The following is a 15,627-nucleotide window of genomic DNA, read 5'->3' as shown; positions in this document are numbered from 1 at the left end:
TCTGTATAGTCCCCATTCCACTGACTGAGCATGCACAGTTGTAATGGTCTTAGATGAATGCGCGCAAAAGGAACTATGTCCATTGCCGCTACCATCAACCCGATCACTTCCATGCACTGAGCTATGGAAGGAAGAGGAACGGAATGAAGTATCCGACAAGAGTCTAGAAGTTTTGTTTTTCTGGCCTCTGTTAGAAAAATCCTAATTTCTAAGGAGTCTATAATTGTTCCCAAGAAGGGAACCCTTGTTGACGGGGATAGAGAACTCTTTTCCACGTTCACTTTCCATCCGTGAGATCTGAGAAAGGCCAGGACGATGTCCGTGTGAGCCTTTGCTTGAGGAAGGGACGACGCTTGAATCAGAATGTCGTCCAAGTAAGGTACTACAGCAATGCCCCTTGGTCTTAGCACAGCTAGAAGGGACCCTAGTACCTTTGTGAAAATCCTTGGAGCAGTGGCTAATCCGAAAGGAAGCGCCACGAACTGGTAATGTTTGTCCAGGAATGCGAACCTTAGGAACCGATGATGTTCCTTGTGGATAGGAATATGTAGATACGCATCCTTTAAATCCACCGTGGTCATGAATTGACCTTCCTGGATGGAAGGAAGAATAGTTCGAATGGTTTCCATCTTGAACGATGGAACCTTGAGAAACTTGTTTAAGATCTTGAGATCTAAGATTGGTCTGAACGTTCCCTCTTTTTTGGGAACTATGAACAGATTGGAGTAGAACCCCATCCCTTGTTCTCTTAATGGAACAGGATGAATCACTCCCATTTTTAACAGGTCTTCTACACAATGTAAGAATGCCTGTCTTTTTATGTGGTCTGAAGACAACTGAGACCTGTGGAACCTCCCCCTTGGGGGAAGTCCCTTGAATTCCAGAAGATAACCTTGGGAGACTATTTCTAGCGCCCAAGGATCCAGAACATCTCTTGCCCAAGCCTGAGCGAAGAGAGAGAGTCTGCCCCCCACCAGATCCGGTCCCGGATCGGGGGCCAACATTTCATGCAGTCTTGGTAGCAGTGGCAGGTTTCTTGGCCTGTTTTCCCTTGTTCCAGCCTTGCATTGGTCTCCAAGCTGGCTTGGCTTGAGAAGTATTACCCTCTTGCTTAGAGGACGTAGCACCTTGGGCTGGTCCGTTTCTACGAAAGGGACGAAAATTAGGTTTATTTTTTGCCTTGAAAGGCCGATCCTGAGGAAGGGCGTGGCCCTTACCCCCAGTGATATCAGAGATAATCTCTTTCAAGTCAGGGCCAAACAGCGTTTTCCCCTTGAAAGGAATGTTAAGTAGCTTGTTCTTGGAAGACGCATCAGCCGACCAAGATTTCAACCAAAGCGCTCTGCGCGCCACAATAGCAAACCCAGAATTCTTAGCCGCTAACCTAGCCAATTGCAAAGTGGCGTCTAGGGTGAAAGAATTAGCCAATTTGAGAGCATTGATTCTGTCCATAATCTCCTCATAAGGAGGAGAATCACTATCGACCGCCTTTATCAGCTCATCGAACCAGAAACATGCGGCTGTAGCGACAGGGACAATGCATGAAATTGGTTGTAGAAGGTAACCCTGCTGAACAAACATCTTTTTAAGCAAACCTTCTAATTTTTTATCCATAGGATCTTTGAAAGCACAACTATCCTCTATGGGTATAGTGGTGCGTTTGTTTAAAGTGGAAACCGCTCCCTCGACCTTGGGGACTGTCTGCCATAAGTCCTTTCTGGGGTCGACCATAGGAAACAATTTTTTAAATATGGGGGGAGGGACGAAAGGAATACCGGGCCTTTCCCATTCTTTATTAACAATGTCCGCCACCCGCTTGGGTATAGGAAAAGCTTCTGGGAGCCCCGGCACCTCTAGGAACTTGTCCATTTTACATAGTTTCTCTGGGATGACCAACTTGTCACAATCATCCAGAGTGGATAATACCTCCTTAAGCAGAATGCGGAGATGTTCCAACTTAAATTTAAATGCAATCACATCAGGTTCAGCCTGTTGAGAAATGTTCCCTGAATCAGTAATTTCTCCCTCAGACAAAACCTCCCTGGCCCCATCAGACTGGGTTAGGGGCCCTTCAGAAATATTAATATCAGCGTCGTCATGCTCTTCAGTATCTAAAACAGAGCAGCCGCGCTTACGCTGACAAGTGTTCATTTTGGCTAAAATGTTTTTGACAGAATTATCCATTACAGCCGTTAATTGTTGCATAGTAAGGAGTATTGGCGCGCTAGATGTACTAGGGGCCTCCTGAGTGGGCAAGACTCGTGTAGACGAAGGAGGGAATGATGCAGTACCATGCTTACTCCCCTCACTTGAGGAATCATCTTGGGCATCATTGTCATTATCACATAAATCACATTTATTTAAATGAATAGGAATTCTGGCTTCCCCACATTCAGAACACAGTCTATCTGGTAGTTCAGACATGTTAAACAGGCATAAACTTAATAACAAAGTACAAAAACGTTTTAAAATAAAACCGTTACTGTCACTTTAAATTTTAAACTGAACACACTTTATTACTGCAATTGCGAAAAAACATGAAGGAATTGTTCAAAATTCACCAAATTTTCACCACAGTGTCTTAAAGCCTTAAAAGTATTGCACACCAAATTTGGAAGCTTTAACCCTTAAAATAACGGAACCGGAGCCGTTTTAAACTTTAACCCCTTTACAGTCCCTGGTATCTGCTTTGCTGAGACCCAACCAAGCCCAAAGGGGAATACGATACCAAATGACGCCTTCAGAAAGTCTTTTCTAAGTATCAGAGCTCCTCTCACATGCGACTGCATGCCATGCCTCTCAAAAACAAGTGCGCCACACCGGCGCGAAAATGAGGCTCTGCTTATGCTTTGGGAAAGCCCCTAAGGAATAAGGTGTCTAATACAGTGCCTGCCGATATTATTATATCAAAATACCCAGATAAAATGATTCCTCAAGGCTAAATATGTGTTAATAATGAATCGATTTAGCCCAGAAAAAGTCTACAGTCTTAATAAGCCCTTGTGAAGCCCTTATTTACGATCGTAATAAACATGGCTTACCGGATCCCATAGGGAAAATGACAGCTTCCAGCATTACATCGTCTTGTTAGAATGTGTCATACCTCAAGCAGCAAGAGACTGCACACTGTTCCCCCAACTGAAGTTAATTGCTCTCAACAGTCCTGTGTGGAACAGCCATGGATTTTAGTTACGGTTGCTAAAATCATTTTCCTCATACAAACAGAAATCTTCATCTCTTTTCTGTTTCTGAGTAAATAGTACATACCAGCACTATTTCAAAATAACAAACTCTTGATTGAATAATAAAAACTACAGTTAAACACTAAAAAAACTCTAAGCCATCTCCGTGGAGATGTTGCCTGTACAACGGCAAAGAGAATGACTGGGGTAGGCGGAGCCTAGGAGGGATCATGTGACCAGCTTTGCTGGGCTCTTTGCCATTTCCTGTTGGGGAAGAGAATATCCCACAAGTAAGGATGACGCCGTGGACCGGACACACCTATGTTGGAGAAAGTTCTCTCTTTCCACTCACAAGAGTTCCCTTCCTGGGGACTCTGATAGATTCTGTAGAAATGAAGATTTACCTGACAGAGGACAGGTTAACAAAACTTCAAAGTGCATGCCGTGTCCTTCATTCCATTCAAGAGACCAGAAATTCTCTTCTATGGTGGCTTTATCGGCCACATCTGTCCAGGGGAATGCCATTCAGCAGGCCAGACTGGTCAATTGTAACAACAGACGCCAGCCTACTAGGTTGGGGCGCTGTCTGGAATTCTCTGAAGGCTCAGGGACTATGGAATCAGGAGGAGAGTCTTCTTCCAATAAACATTCTGGAATTGAGAGCAGTCCTCAATGCTCTTCTGGCTTGGCCCCAGTTAGCAACTCGGGGGTTCATCAGGTTCCAGTCGGACAACATCACGACTGTAGCTTATATCAACCATCAGGGAGGGACAAGAAGCTCCCTAGCAATGATGGAAGTATCGAAGATAATTCGCTGGGCAGAGTCTCACTCTTGCCACCTGTCTGCAATCCACATCCCGGGAGTGGAGAACTGGGAGGCGGATTTCTTAAGTCGTCAGACTTTTCATCCGGGGGAGTGGGAACTTCATCCAGAGGTCTTTGCCCAAATACTTCGACGTTGGGGCAAACCAGAGATAGATCTCATGGCGTCTCGACAGAACGCCAAGCTTCCGCGCTACGGGTCCAGATCCAGGGATCCGGGAGCGGTCCTGATAGATGCCTTGACAGCACCATGGACCTTCAGGATGGCTCATGTGTTTCCACCTTTCCCGATGCTTCCTCGATTGATTGCCAGAATCAAACAGGAGAAAGCATCAGTGATTCTAATAGCGCCTGCATGGCCACGCAGGACTTGGTATACAGATCTGGTGGACATGTCATTCTGTCCACCTTGGTCGTTACCTCTGAAACAGGACCTTCTGATTCAGGGTCCTTTCAAACATCAAAATCTAACTTCTCTGAAGCTGACTGCTTGGAAATTGAACGCTTGATCTTATCAAAGCGTGGTTTTTCTGAGTCAGTTATTGATACCTTAATACAGGCTAGGAAGCCTGTTACCAGAAAGATTTACCATAAAATATGGCGTAAATACCTATATTGGTGCGAATCCAAAGGTTACTCTTGGAGTAAGGTTAGGATTCCTAGGATATTGTCTTTTCTACAAGAAGGTTTAGAAAAGGGGTTATCCGCTAGTTCCTTAAAGGGACAGATCTCAGCTCTGTCCATTCTGTTACACAAGCGTCTGTCAGAAGTTCCAGACGTTCAGGCTTTTTGTCAGGCTTTGGCCAGGATTAAACCTGTGTTTAAAGCTGTGGCTCCACCATGGAGTTTAAACCTTGTTCTTAACGTTTTACAGGGTGTTCCGTTTGAACCCCTTCATTCCATTGATATAAAGTTGTTATCTTGGAAAGTTCTATTTTTAATGGCTATTTCCTCGGCTCGAAGAGTCTCTGAGTTATCAGCCTTACATTGTGATTCTCCTTATTTGATTTTTCACTCGGATAAGGTAGTTCTGCGTACTAAGCCTGGGTTCTTACCTAAGGTAGTCACTAACAGGAATATCAATCAGGAGATTGTTGTTCCATCCTTGTGCCCAAATCCTTCTTCGAGGAAGGAACGTCTTTTGCACAATCTGGATGTAGTTCGTGCCCTTAAATTTTATTTACAGGCAACTAAAGATTTTCGACAAACGTCTTCCCTGTTTGTCGTTTACTCTGGTCAGAGGAGAGGTCAAAAAGCTTCTGCTACCTCTCTCTCTTTTTGGCTTCGTAGCATAATTCGTTTAGCTTTTGAGACTGCTGGACAGCAGCCTCCTGAAAGAATTACAGCTCATTCCACTAGAGCTGTGGCTTCCACTTGGGCCTTTAAGAATGAGGCCTCTGTTGAACAGATTTGCAAGGCTGCAACTTGGTCTTCGCTTCATACTTTTTCCAAATTTTACAAATTTGACACTTTTGCTTCCTCGGAGGCTATTTTTGGGAGAAAGGTTCTTCAGGCAGTGGTTCCTTCTGTATAAAGAGCCTGCCTATCCCTCCCGTCATCCGTGTACTTTTGCTTTGGTATTGGTATCCCACAAGTAATGATGACCCGTGGACTGATCACACTTAACAGAAGAAAACATAATTTATGCTTACCTGATAAATTCCTTTCTTCTGTAGTGTGATCAGTCCACGGCCCGCCCTGTTTTTTAAGGCAGGTAAATATTTTTTAAATTATACTCCAGTCACCACTACACCCTTGGCTTCTCCTTTCTCGTTGGTCCTTGGTCGAATGACTGGAGGTGACGTAGAGGGGAGGAGCTATATAGCAACTCTGCTGGGTGAATCCTCTTGCACTTCCTGTAGGGGAGCAGTTAATATCCCACAAGTAATGATGACCCGTGGACTGATCACACTACAGAAGAAAGGAATTTATCAGGTAAGCATAAATTATGTTTTCATGATTCAGATAGAACATACAAATTTAAACAACATTACAATTTACTTCTATTATTTATTTTGCTTATTTTTTTAGATATCTTTATTTGAAGAAAAAGCAATGTGCATGGGTGAGCTAATCACATGATGCTTCTATATGCAGCAACCAATCAGCAACTACTGAGCATATCTAGATATGCTTTTCAGCAAAGAATATCAAGAGAATAAAACAAATTAGATAATAGAAGTAAATTAGAAAGATGTTTAAAATTGCATTCTCTTTCTAAATCATGAAAGAAAAAATGTGGGTTTCATGTCCCTTTAAGCTCTACATTGCCAACGATTTGTATATAAAAGAAATGTTTTAAAGTCTTTTAACACAGTGATGTTGATAGCACTGTTTACAGGGTTGTGTAAATCAAGACTAGATCAGAGATACACCCCTTTAAAAGCCTGGGGAAACCAGTGTTTCTTTTCTCCTATTCTGTGGCCATATGTGAGCGAACTTGTGCAGGATGGTGTCCATTTCCCTAAACTGAAGTATGAAGCATTCCAGTCTCTCTCAAAATAAAGGATATTGGATGGTTTCTTTATTGTAATATTTTATGGGTATTCTGAGTATAATTTTATCTAAGAATAAAACCATGTACATTGTGTAACCCATTTGTGTCCAGGTATATAAACAGGCTCCCATCACTGTGCACTAATCAGCCTTTTCTGCCTCTAGCATGCCTCCTGCTGGCCCAGCCCCCGCGGTACCAGCGAGTGTATGAGCTAAGTGTACAGGTTCTGAACCTGCAGCCTCACAATATCAAGGCATTGTACAGAGGTGGCGTTTCCAGCTACCACCTCCAGGATTACACCCGGGCACACAGCTATCTGTCACAGGCTGCTTCCCAGAAACCCAAAGGTGAGACGTCACCCTTTATGTGCTTCGTTTGCCCTACGTCACCCTTTATGTGCTTCGCTCGCCCTGTCCCCCCTTTTATGTTCTCCACTGGCACTAAGTCACCGTTTGTCCCCCACTCATACTAAATTGCTGTTACCATTAACTTCTCATGTTCAGCTAATATGCATTCCATACTAATATTTCTTCTTGTCCAAATTCAACTTATTTACCCAAAGGTTCTTATTTCTCTTTCTCTTGTTAAGTGTGTTCAGTCCACGGGTCATCCATTACTTATGGGATATATTCTCCTTCCCAACATGAAGTTGCAAGAGGATCACCCAAGCAGAGCTGCTATATAGCTCCTCCCCTCACATGTCATACCCAGTCATTCTCTTGCAACCCTCAACAAAGAAGGTCGCGAGAGGAGCTGGAGTTTTTACTTAATTATTCTTCAATCAAAAGTTTGTTATTTTAAATGGCACCGGAGTGTGCTGTTTTTCTATCTCAGGCAGTATTTGGAAGAAGAAACTGCCTGCGTTTTCTATGATCTTAGCAGGCGTAACTAAGATCCACTGGCTGTTCTCGACATTCTGAGGAGTGGGGTAACTTCAGAAAAATGGGAATAGCATGCGGGGTCTCCCGCAAATGAGGTATGTGCAGTACAATATTTTCTGGGAATGGAATTGACAAAGAAAACACTGCTGTTACCGTATGATGTAAGTACAGCCTTAAATGCAGTAGTAGTGACTGGTATCAGGCTGATAAATGTATGCGCAGTAGAGTTATTTTCTAGGGACTAGAATTTGACTGAAAAAATACTGTTAATACTGAAATAAATGTATGAGCCTTAACTGCAGTAGAAGCGACTGGTAGCAGGCTTAGTAATAACTTTACACAACATCTGAAATGTTGTTTTTTTAAAACGTTTACTGGCATGTTAATCGTTTTGTGAGGTACTTTGGTGATAAATCTTTTTGGGCATGATTTTTTTCCACACGGCTAACGTATATTTCTGCATAGAAACCATTATATCAGGTCTCCCACTGTTGTAATAGGAGTGGGAGGGACCTTTTTTTAGCGCCTTGTTGCGCAGTTAAAATTCTAGCACAGTCTTCCTGCTTCTTCCTCTTTGATCCAGGACGTCTCCAGAGAGCTCAGGGATCTTCAAAATTCGTTTTTGAGGGAGGTAATCAGTCACAGCAGACCTGTGACAGTGTGTTTGACTGTGATAAAAGCGTTAAATCTTAATTTGATATCCGTTTTGGGTACTGAGGGGCTAATCATCCTTTTGCTAATGGGTGCAATCCTCTGCTAATTAATACATTTAAAGAATAGTTGACTATAACTGAACTAGTTCTTTGTTATTCAATTGTGTTTTTTAAAAAAAAAAAAGCGCTGCAGCATTTTTTATATTGCTTGTAAACTTATTGAAGTAATTTCCAAGCTTGCTAGCTTCATTGCTAGTCTGTTTAAACATGTCTGATACAGAGGAATCTGCTTGTTCATTATGTTTAAAAGCCGATGTGGAGCCCAATAGAAATATGTGTACCAATTGTATTGATATTAATTTGAATAAAAGTCAATCTGTACCGATAAAGAAATTATCACCAGACAACGAGGGGGAAGTTATGCCGTCTAACTCTCCTCACGTGTCAGTACCTTCGTCTCCCGCTCGGGAGGTGCGTAAGATTGAGGCGCCAAGTACATCAAGGCCCTTACAAATCACTTTACATGATATGGCTAATGTTATGAAAGAAGTATTATACAATATGCCCGAGTTAAGAGGCAAGCGTGACTGCTCTGGGTTAAGGACAGAGCGCGCCAATGACACGAGAGCCATGTCTGATACTGCGTCACAATTTGCAGAACATGAGGACGGAGAGCTTCATTCTGTGGGTGACGGTTCTGATTCGGGGAGACCGGATTCAGAAATTTTAAATTTAAGCTTGAGAACCTCCGCGTGTTGCTAGGGGAGGTGTTAGCAGCTCTGAATGATTGTGACACGGTGGCAATCCCAGAGAAATTATGTAGGCTGGATAAATACTATGCAGTACCGGTGTGTACTGACGTTTTTCCTATACCAAAGAGGCTTACAGAGATTATTAGCAAGGAGTGGGATAGACCCGGTGTGCCTTTTTCCCCTCCTCCGATATTTAGAAAAATGTTCCCTATAGACGCCACCACACAAGACTTATGGCCGACGGTCCCTAAGGTGGAGGGAGCAGTTTCTACTTTAGCCAAGCATACCACTATCCCGGTGGAGGATAGCTGTGCTTTCTCAGATCCAATGGATAAAAAAATTAGAGGGTTACCTTAAGAAAATGTTTGTTCAACAAGGTTTTATATTACAGCCTCTTGCATGCATTGCGCCTGTCACTGCTGCAGCAGCATTCTGGTTTGAGTTTCTGGAAGAGGCGATTCGCACAGCACCATTGGATGAATCTTTGAGCAAGATTAGAACCCTTAAGCTGGCTAATGCGTTTGTTTCGGATGCCGTAGTGCATTTAACCAAACTTACGGCTAAGAATTCCGGATTCGCCATACAGGCGCGCAGAGCGCTATGGCTTAAATCCTGGTCAGCAGATGTAACTTCTAAGTCTAAACTACTAAACATTCCTTTCAAAGGGCAGACCTTATTCGGGCCCGGCTTGAAGGAAATTATTGCTGACATTACTGGAGGTAAGGGCCACACCCTTCCTCAGGACAGGGCCAAATCAAAGGCCAAACAGTCTAATTTTCGTGCCTTTCGTAATTTCAAGGCAGGAGCAGCATCAACTTCCTCCGCTCCAAAACAGGAAGGAACTACTGCTCGTTACAGACAGGGTTGGAAAGGAAACCAGTCATGGAACAAGGGCAAGCAGGCCAGAAAGCCTACTTCCGCCCCTAAGACAGCATGAAGACAGGGCCCCCTTTCCGGAGACGGATCTAGTGGGGGGCAGACTTTCTCTCTTCGCCCAGGCTTGGGCAAGAGATGTACAGGATCCCTGGACGTTGGATATTATATCTCAGGGATACCTTCTGGATTTCAAAACTTCTCCTCCACAAGGGAGGTTTCATCTGTCAAGGTTATCAACAAACCTAGTAAAGAAAGAGGCATTTCTACAATGTGTACAAGACCTCTTAGTGATGGGAGTGATCCACCCAGTTCCGCGAACGGAACAGGGGCAAGGGTTTTATTCAAATCTGTTTGTGGTTCCCAAGAAAGAGGGAACTTTCAGACCAATCTTAGACTTAAAGATCTTAAACAAATTCCTAAGGGTTCTGTCGTTCAAGATGGAAACCATTCGGACCATCCTACCCATGATCCAAGAGGGTCAATATATGACCACAGTGGACTTAAAGGATGCCTACCTTCACATACCGATTCAGAAAGATCATTATCGGTACCTAAGGTTTGCCTTTCTAGACAGGCATTACCAGTTTGTAGCTCTTCCCTTCGGGTTAGCTACGGCCCCGAGAATTTTTACAAAGGTTCTGGGCTCACTTCTGGCGGTACTAAGACCACGAGGCATAGCGGTGGCTCCGTACCTAGACGACATTCTGATACAAGCGTCAAGTTTTCAAAATGCAAAGTCTCATACAGAGATAGTTCTAGCATTTCTGAGGTCGCATGGGTGGAAAGTGAACGTGGAGAAGAGTTCTCTGTTACCACTCACAAGGGTCCCTTTTCTAGGGACTCTTATAGATTCTGTAGAGATGAAGATTTACCTGACGGAGTCCAGGTTATCAAAGATTCTCAATGCTTGCTGTGTCCTTCACTCCATTCCAAGCCCATCAGTAGCTCAGTGCATGGAAGTAATCGGCTTAATGGTCGCGGCAATGGACATAGTGCCATTTGCGCGCCTACATCTCAGACCGCTACAACTATGCATGCTAAGTCAATGGAACGGGGATTACTCAGATCTGTCCCCTTTGCTAAATCTGGACCAGGAGACCAGAGATTCTCTTCTCTGGTGGTTGTCACGGGTTCATCTGTCCAAAGGAATGACTTTTCGCAGACCAGATTGGACGATTGTAACAACAGATGCCAGCCTACTAGGCTGGGGAGCAGTCTGGAACTCCCTGAAGGCTCAGGGATCGTGGACTCAGGAGGAGAGACTCCTCCCGATAAACATTCTAGAATTAAGAGCAATATTCAATGCTCTTCTAGCTTGGCTTCAGTTAGCAACACTGAGGTTCATGAGATTTCAGTCGGACAACATCACGACTGTGGCTTACATCAATCATCAAGGGGGAACCAGGAGTTCCCTAGCGATGTTGGAAGTCTCGAAGATAATTCGCTGGGCAGAGTCTCACTCTTGCCACCTGTCAGCGATCTACATCCCAGGCGTGGAGAACTGGGAGGCGGATTTTCTAAGTCGACAGACCTTTCATCCGGGGGAGTGGGAACTTCACCCGGAGGTATTTGCTCAACTGATTCGTCGTTGGGGCAAACCAGATCTGGATCTCATGGCATCTCGCCAGAACGCCAAGCTTCCTTGTTATGGATCCAGGTCCAGGGACCCGGGTGCGGTGCTGGTAGATGCACTAGCAGCCCCTTGGGTTTTCAACATAGCTTATGTGTTTCCACCTTTTCCGTTGCTACCTCGACTGATTGCCAGGATCAAACAGGAGAGAGCATCAGTGATTCTGATGGCGCTTGCATGGCCACGCAGGACCTGGTATGCAGACCTAGTGGACATGTCGTCCTGTCCACCATGGTCTCTACCCCTGAGGCAGGACCTTCTAATCCAGGGTCCTTTCAACCATCCAAACCTAATTTCTCTGAGGCTGACTGCTTGGAAATTGAACGCTTGGTTCTATCAAAGCGTGGGTTTTCGGATTCGGTTATTGATACAGGCTCGGAAACCTGTTACCAGAAAAATTTACCACAAGATATGGCGTAAATATTTATATTGGTGTGAATCCAAGAGTTACTCATGGAGTAAGGCTAGGATTCCTAGGATATTGTCTTTTCTACAAGAGGGTTTAGAAAAGGCTTATCCGCTAGTTCGCTAAAGGGACAGATTTCTGCTCTGTCTATTCTTTTACACAAGCGTCTGGCAGAGAATCCAGACGTCCAGGCTTTTTGTCAGGCTTTGGCTAGGATTAAGCCTGTGTTTAAAACTGTTGCTCCTCCGTGGAGCTTAAACTTGGTTGTTAAAGTTCTTCAGGGTGTTCCGTTTGAACCCCTTCATTCCATTGATATTAAGCTTTTATCTTGGAAAGTTCTGTTTTTGATGGCTATTTCCTCGGCTCGAAGAGTCTGAGTTATCTGCCTTACATTGTGATTCTCCTTATCTGATCTTTCATTCAGACAAGGTAGTCCTGCGTACTAAACCTGGGTTTTTACCTAAGGTTGTTTCTAACAGGAATATCAATCAAGAGATTGTTGTTCCATTGTTATGTCCTAATCCTTCTTCAAAGAAGGAACGTCTTTTGCATAATCTAGACGTGGTCCGTGCCCTGAAGTTCTACTTACAGGCAACTAAAGATTTTCGACAAACTTCTTCTCTGTTTGTCGTTTACTCTGGACAGAGGAGAGGTCAAAAGGCTTCGGCTACCTCTCTCTCTTTTTGGCTTCGTAGCATAATACGCTTAGCCTATGAGACTGCTGGACAGCAGCCTACTGAAAGAATTACAGCTCATTCCACTAGAGCTGTGGCTTCCACCTGGGCCTTTAAGAATGAGGCCTCTGTTGAACAGATTTGCAAGGCTGCAACTTGGTCTTCACTTCATACTTTTTCCAAATTTTACAAATTTGACACTTTTGCTTCTTCGGAGGCTGTTTTTGGGAGAAAGGTTCTACAGGCAGTGGTTCCTTCTGTTTAATGTTCCTGCCTTGTCCCTCCCATCATACTTTAGCTTTGGTATTGGTATCCCATAAGTAATGGATGACCCGTGTACTGAACACACTTAACAAGAGAAAACATAATTTATGCTTACCTGATAAATTTATTTCTCTTGTAGTGTGTTCAGTCCACGGCCCGCCCTGTCTTTTTGAGGCAGGTTCTAAATTTTAAATTATAACTCCAGTCACCACTGCACCCTATAGTTTCTCCTTTCTCGTCTTGTTTCGGTCGTATGACTGGATATGACATGTGAGGGGAGGAGCTATATAGCAGCTCTGCTTGGGTGATCCTCTTGCAACTTCCTGTTGGGAAGGAGAATATATCCCATAAGTAATGGATGACCCGTGGACTGAACACACTACAAGAGAAATAAATTTATCAGGTAAGCATAAATTATGTTTTCCCTTCTCTATTTGCTGAACCACATCTATTTCAAGAATCTGTTATTCAGTCACTCACCCTCTCATTTTTATGTAGCTTTATTTCATCCATCTTCTAATTCTACATTCTTGTCCTCCTGACCTTTCTGCTCTCCTATATTTGTACCTCACAATCTCCTGATGTCCTCCCATTGTACCCGACAACCTCTGGACCTCTCTGCTCTCCTCCCATTGTACCCAACAACCTCTGGACCTCTCTGCTCTCCTCCCATTGTACCCGACAACCTCTCTGCTCTCCTCCCATTGTACCCGACTACCTCTCTGCTCTCCTCTCCTTCCATTGTACCCGACAACCTCTCTGCTCTCCTCCCATTGTACCCGACAACCTCCTGAACTCCCTGCACTCCTCAGTTTGTACCCCACATCCTGCTTCCACTTCCCAAGTTACATAGTTTGTACAATCCTTTTTAATTCCATTTGCTCCATATGTTCTGCTTTTTATCATCTTTTGTCCATTGTTATTACTTTTTCTTAAAGGGACACTGAACCCAAAAATGTTCTTTCATGATTCAAGTAGAGAATACAATTATAAACAACATTCCAATTTACTTCTATTATCTAATTTGCTTCATTCTTTAGATATCCTTTCTTGAAGAAATTGCAATGCATATGGGTGAGCCAATCACACGAGGAATTTATGTGCAGCAAGCAATCAGCAGCTACTGAGCCTATCTAGATATGCTTTTCAGCAAAGTATATCAAGAGAATGAAGCAAATTAGATATTAGAAGTACATGCTCTGTCTAAATCATGAAAGAAAAAAAAATTAGGTTTCATGTCCCTTTAACTATTGATCATTCAGACCTTTTCGTCCAAATGTCACACCAGTTCCTGCATCTGTCCTTTTCACATTGCTCAGGTTACACCCCTTTCAGGTCTTTATTTTTACATCCTTTTCTTTTGTATATTTTAGCATAATCCATCTTCCACTCATTTATATGAACCTTTAGTATTGATTACGGTTTTAACTTACTCTCTTTATTTCACTTTTACCTACAGACACAAACATTCAACGTTATCTTCAGCTCACAAACACTGCTCTCCGCGCTTCACATGCAGAGGAAAAACAGCGATATCAGGGCATGTTCGATTAACATTCTGTTCCATTTTGGGAGCAGAAAGTATTTAATCCAACCAATAAATTGTACTTTTTCCTATGCTGAGTCACTTTATTATGAGTCACTTAGCAGTTACTGGAGGGGAGGAGCTAGCTAAACACATTGGGCGAACCACTGACAAGAGGCATATATGTGCAGTCACAATCAGCTAGCTCCGAGTCTACCTAGGTATGCTTTTCATCAAAGGATTCCAAGAGAACTAAACAAATTAGAGTGGTTTCAAAATGTATGCTCTGAATCATGAAATAAAAATTGGTTTTATGAAATAAACAGTATAAAATGTAAATGAAACAATATAAATGTATTATAATCATTAACACATATGGATCTATATTGAAAATCTATAACAAATAACCTGAAACAAGCAAGTGGTTATATTCCAAAAAGAAGATTCCAATATAGGACTGAAGGCAAGTGGTTATATTCCAAAAAGAAGATTCCAATATAGGACTGAAGATGATTAAAGTCTCAATAGTTTCTCAAAGACTATATAAATAATAATCCTCAAAAAGGCTTCCGGATCACGATGAGAACAACCTTAAAGTAAATAGAAACCCGGAAATGACAATGTGATTGAGTCCCATTCGCCCCAAGGCAGAACATGCAGAAAATGCTAAACAGCGATGTGCTCTGGCTGTACCGTGTAAGTTTTTCCTTAACACAGTGTAGTCAGAGTAAAGCACTATCTGAGCTGATCATAATGACCGGAAGAAAAAAAAAAAAAAAACTTTGCAGAAAGTGAAGAAGGAAAAAAAATGTCTGCCTCTGGGCCCATTCGGCTACCGCTATTCCACCGGTTTTCAGGATTACCTTGGATAGAGCAGTAAAATAATATTTACTAATTATCTAAATATTTCACCTGTGCTCTAGTTCAGCTATTTTCAAAATGTGGCCGGAGGTCAGGTATGAAAACTAGTGCGCTATTCCAACAAGCAGATTCACTATTTAAACATGGGGTATACTACTAAGTCTTGAGAAAGGCCCATTCCGGGCCAGAAGGAGGAGACTTGTCACTTGATGGTACACCATGTTTTATCCAGTGTGGTGTCATTTAACTCTAATGCTGTATGAGATTTACTTTATTCTACACATCCTCTTACTGTGATCTGGGTACTTTTTTTATATTTACTTATTCCTTGGAAGATTGTTTCATGTCATTTATAGTAGTTTGTTATATATGGATCCATATGTGAGATTGTAACAAATAAAATGATATATAGATATTAAATTATGGTTTAGGAACCACAAGAAGGTTAAAAGTGATTGTAGAGGGCTTGAAAAACAAAAGTAAAAGGATAGATAAAAATACATAGATAATGTCAAGAGGTTTAAACAATATAGTCAAGTGACTAAAGATTAGAAGAGATATATAGGTCAAACGATAAAATTAATTTTTATACCCACAGTGCAAA

General features: G+C 42.7%; 1 protein-coding gene across 1 annotated transcript in view; it reads left to right on the top strand.

Moving 5' to 3' along the window:
* TTC9C (tetratricopeptide repeat domain 9C) overlaps window positions 1-14,254 on the top strand; it is a 41,710-nt gene extending 27,456 nt beyond the window's left edge. The window contains exons 3-4 of the mRNA XM_053720078.1: window positions 6,666-6,848; window positions 14,097-14,254. Of these exons, the coding sequence (XP_053576053.1) occupies window positions 6,666-6,848; window positions 14,097-14,191 (278 nt within the window). The 3' untranslated portion in view covers window positions 14,192-14,254. The remainder of the gene's footprint in view (window positions 1-6,665; window positions 6,849-14,096) is intronic.
* The last annotated feature ends 1,373 nt before the right edge of the window (window positions 14,255-15,627 follow it).

Source organism: Bombina bombina, chromosome 7 (genome assembly GCF_027579735.1).
Source record: "Bombina bombina isolate aBomBom1 chromosome 7, aBomBom1.pri, whole genome shotgun sequence".
Taxonomy (NCBI): Eukaryota; Metazoa; Chordata; class Amphibia; order Anura; family Bombinatoridae; genus Bombina; species Bombina bombina.
Note: the sequence above shows the minus strand (reverse complement) of the source record. Positions and strands in the feature narration are given on the sequence as shown.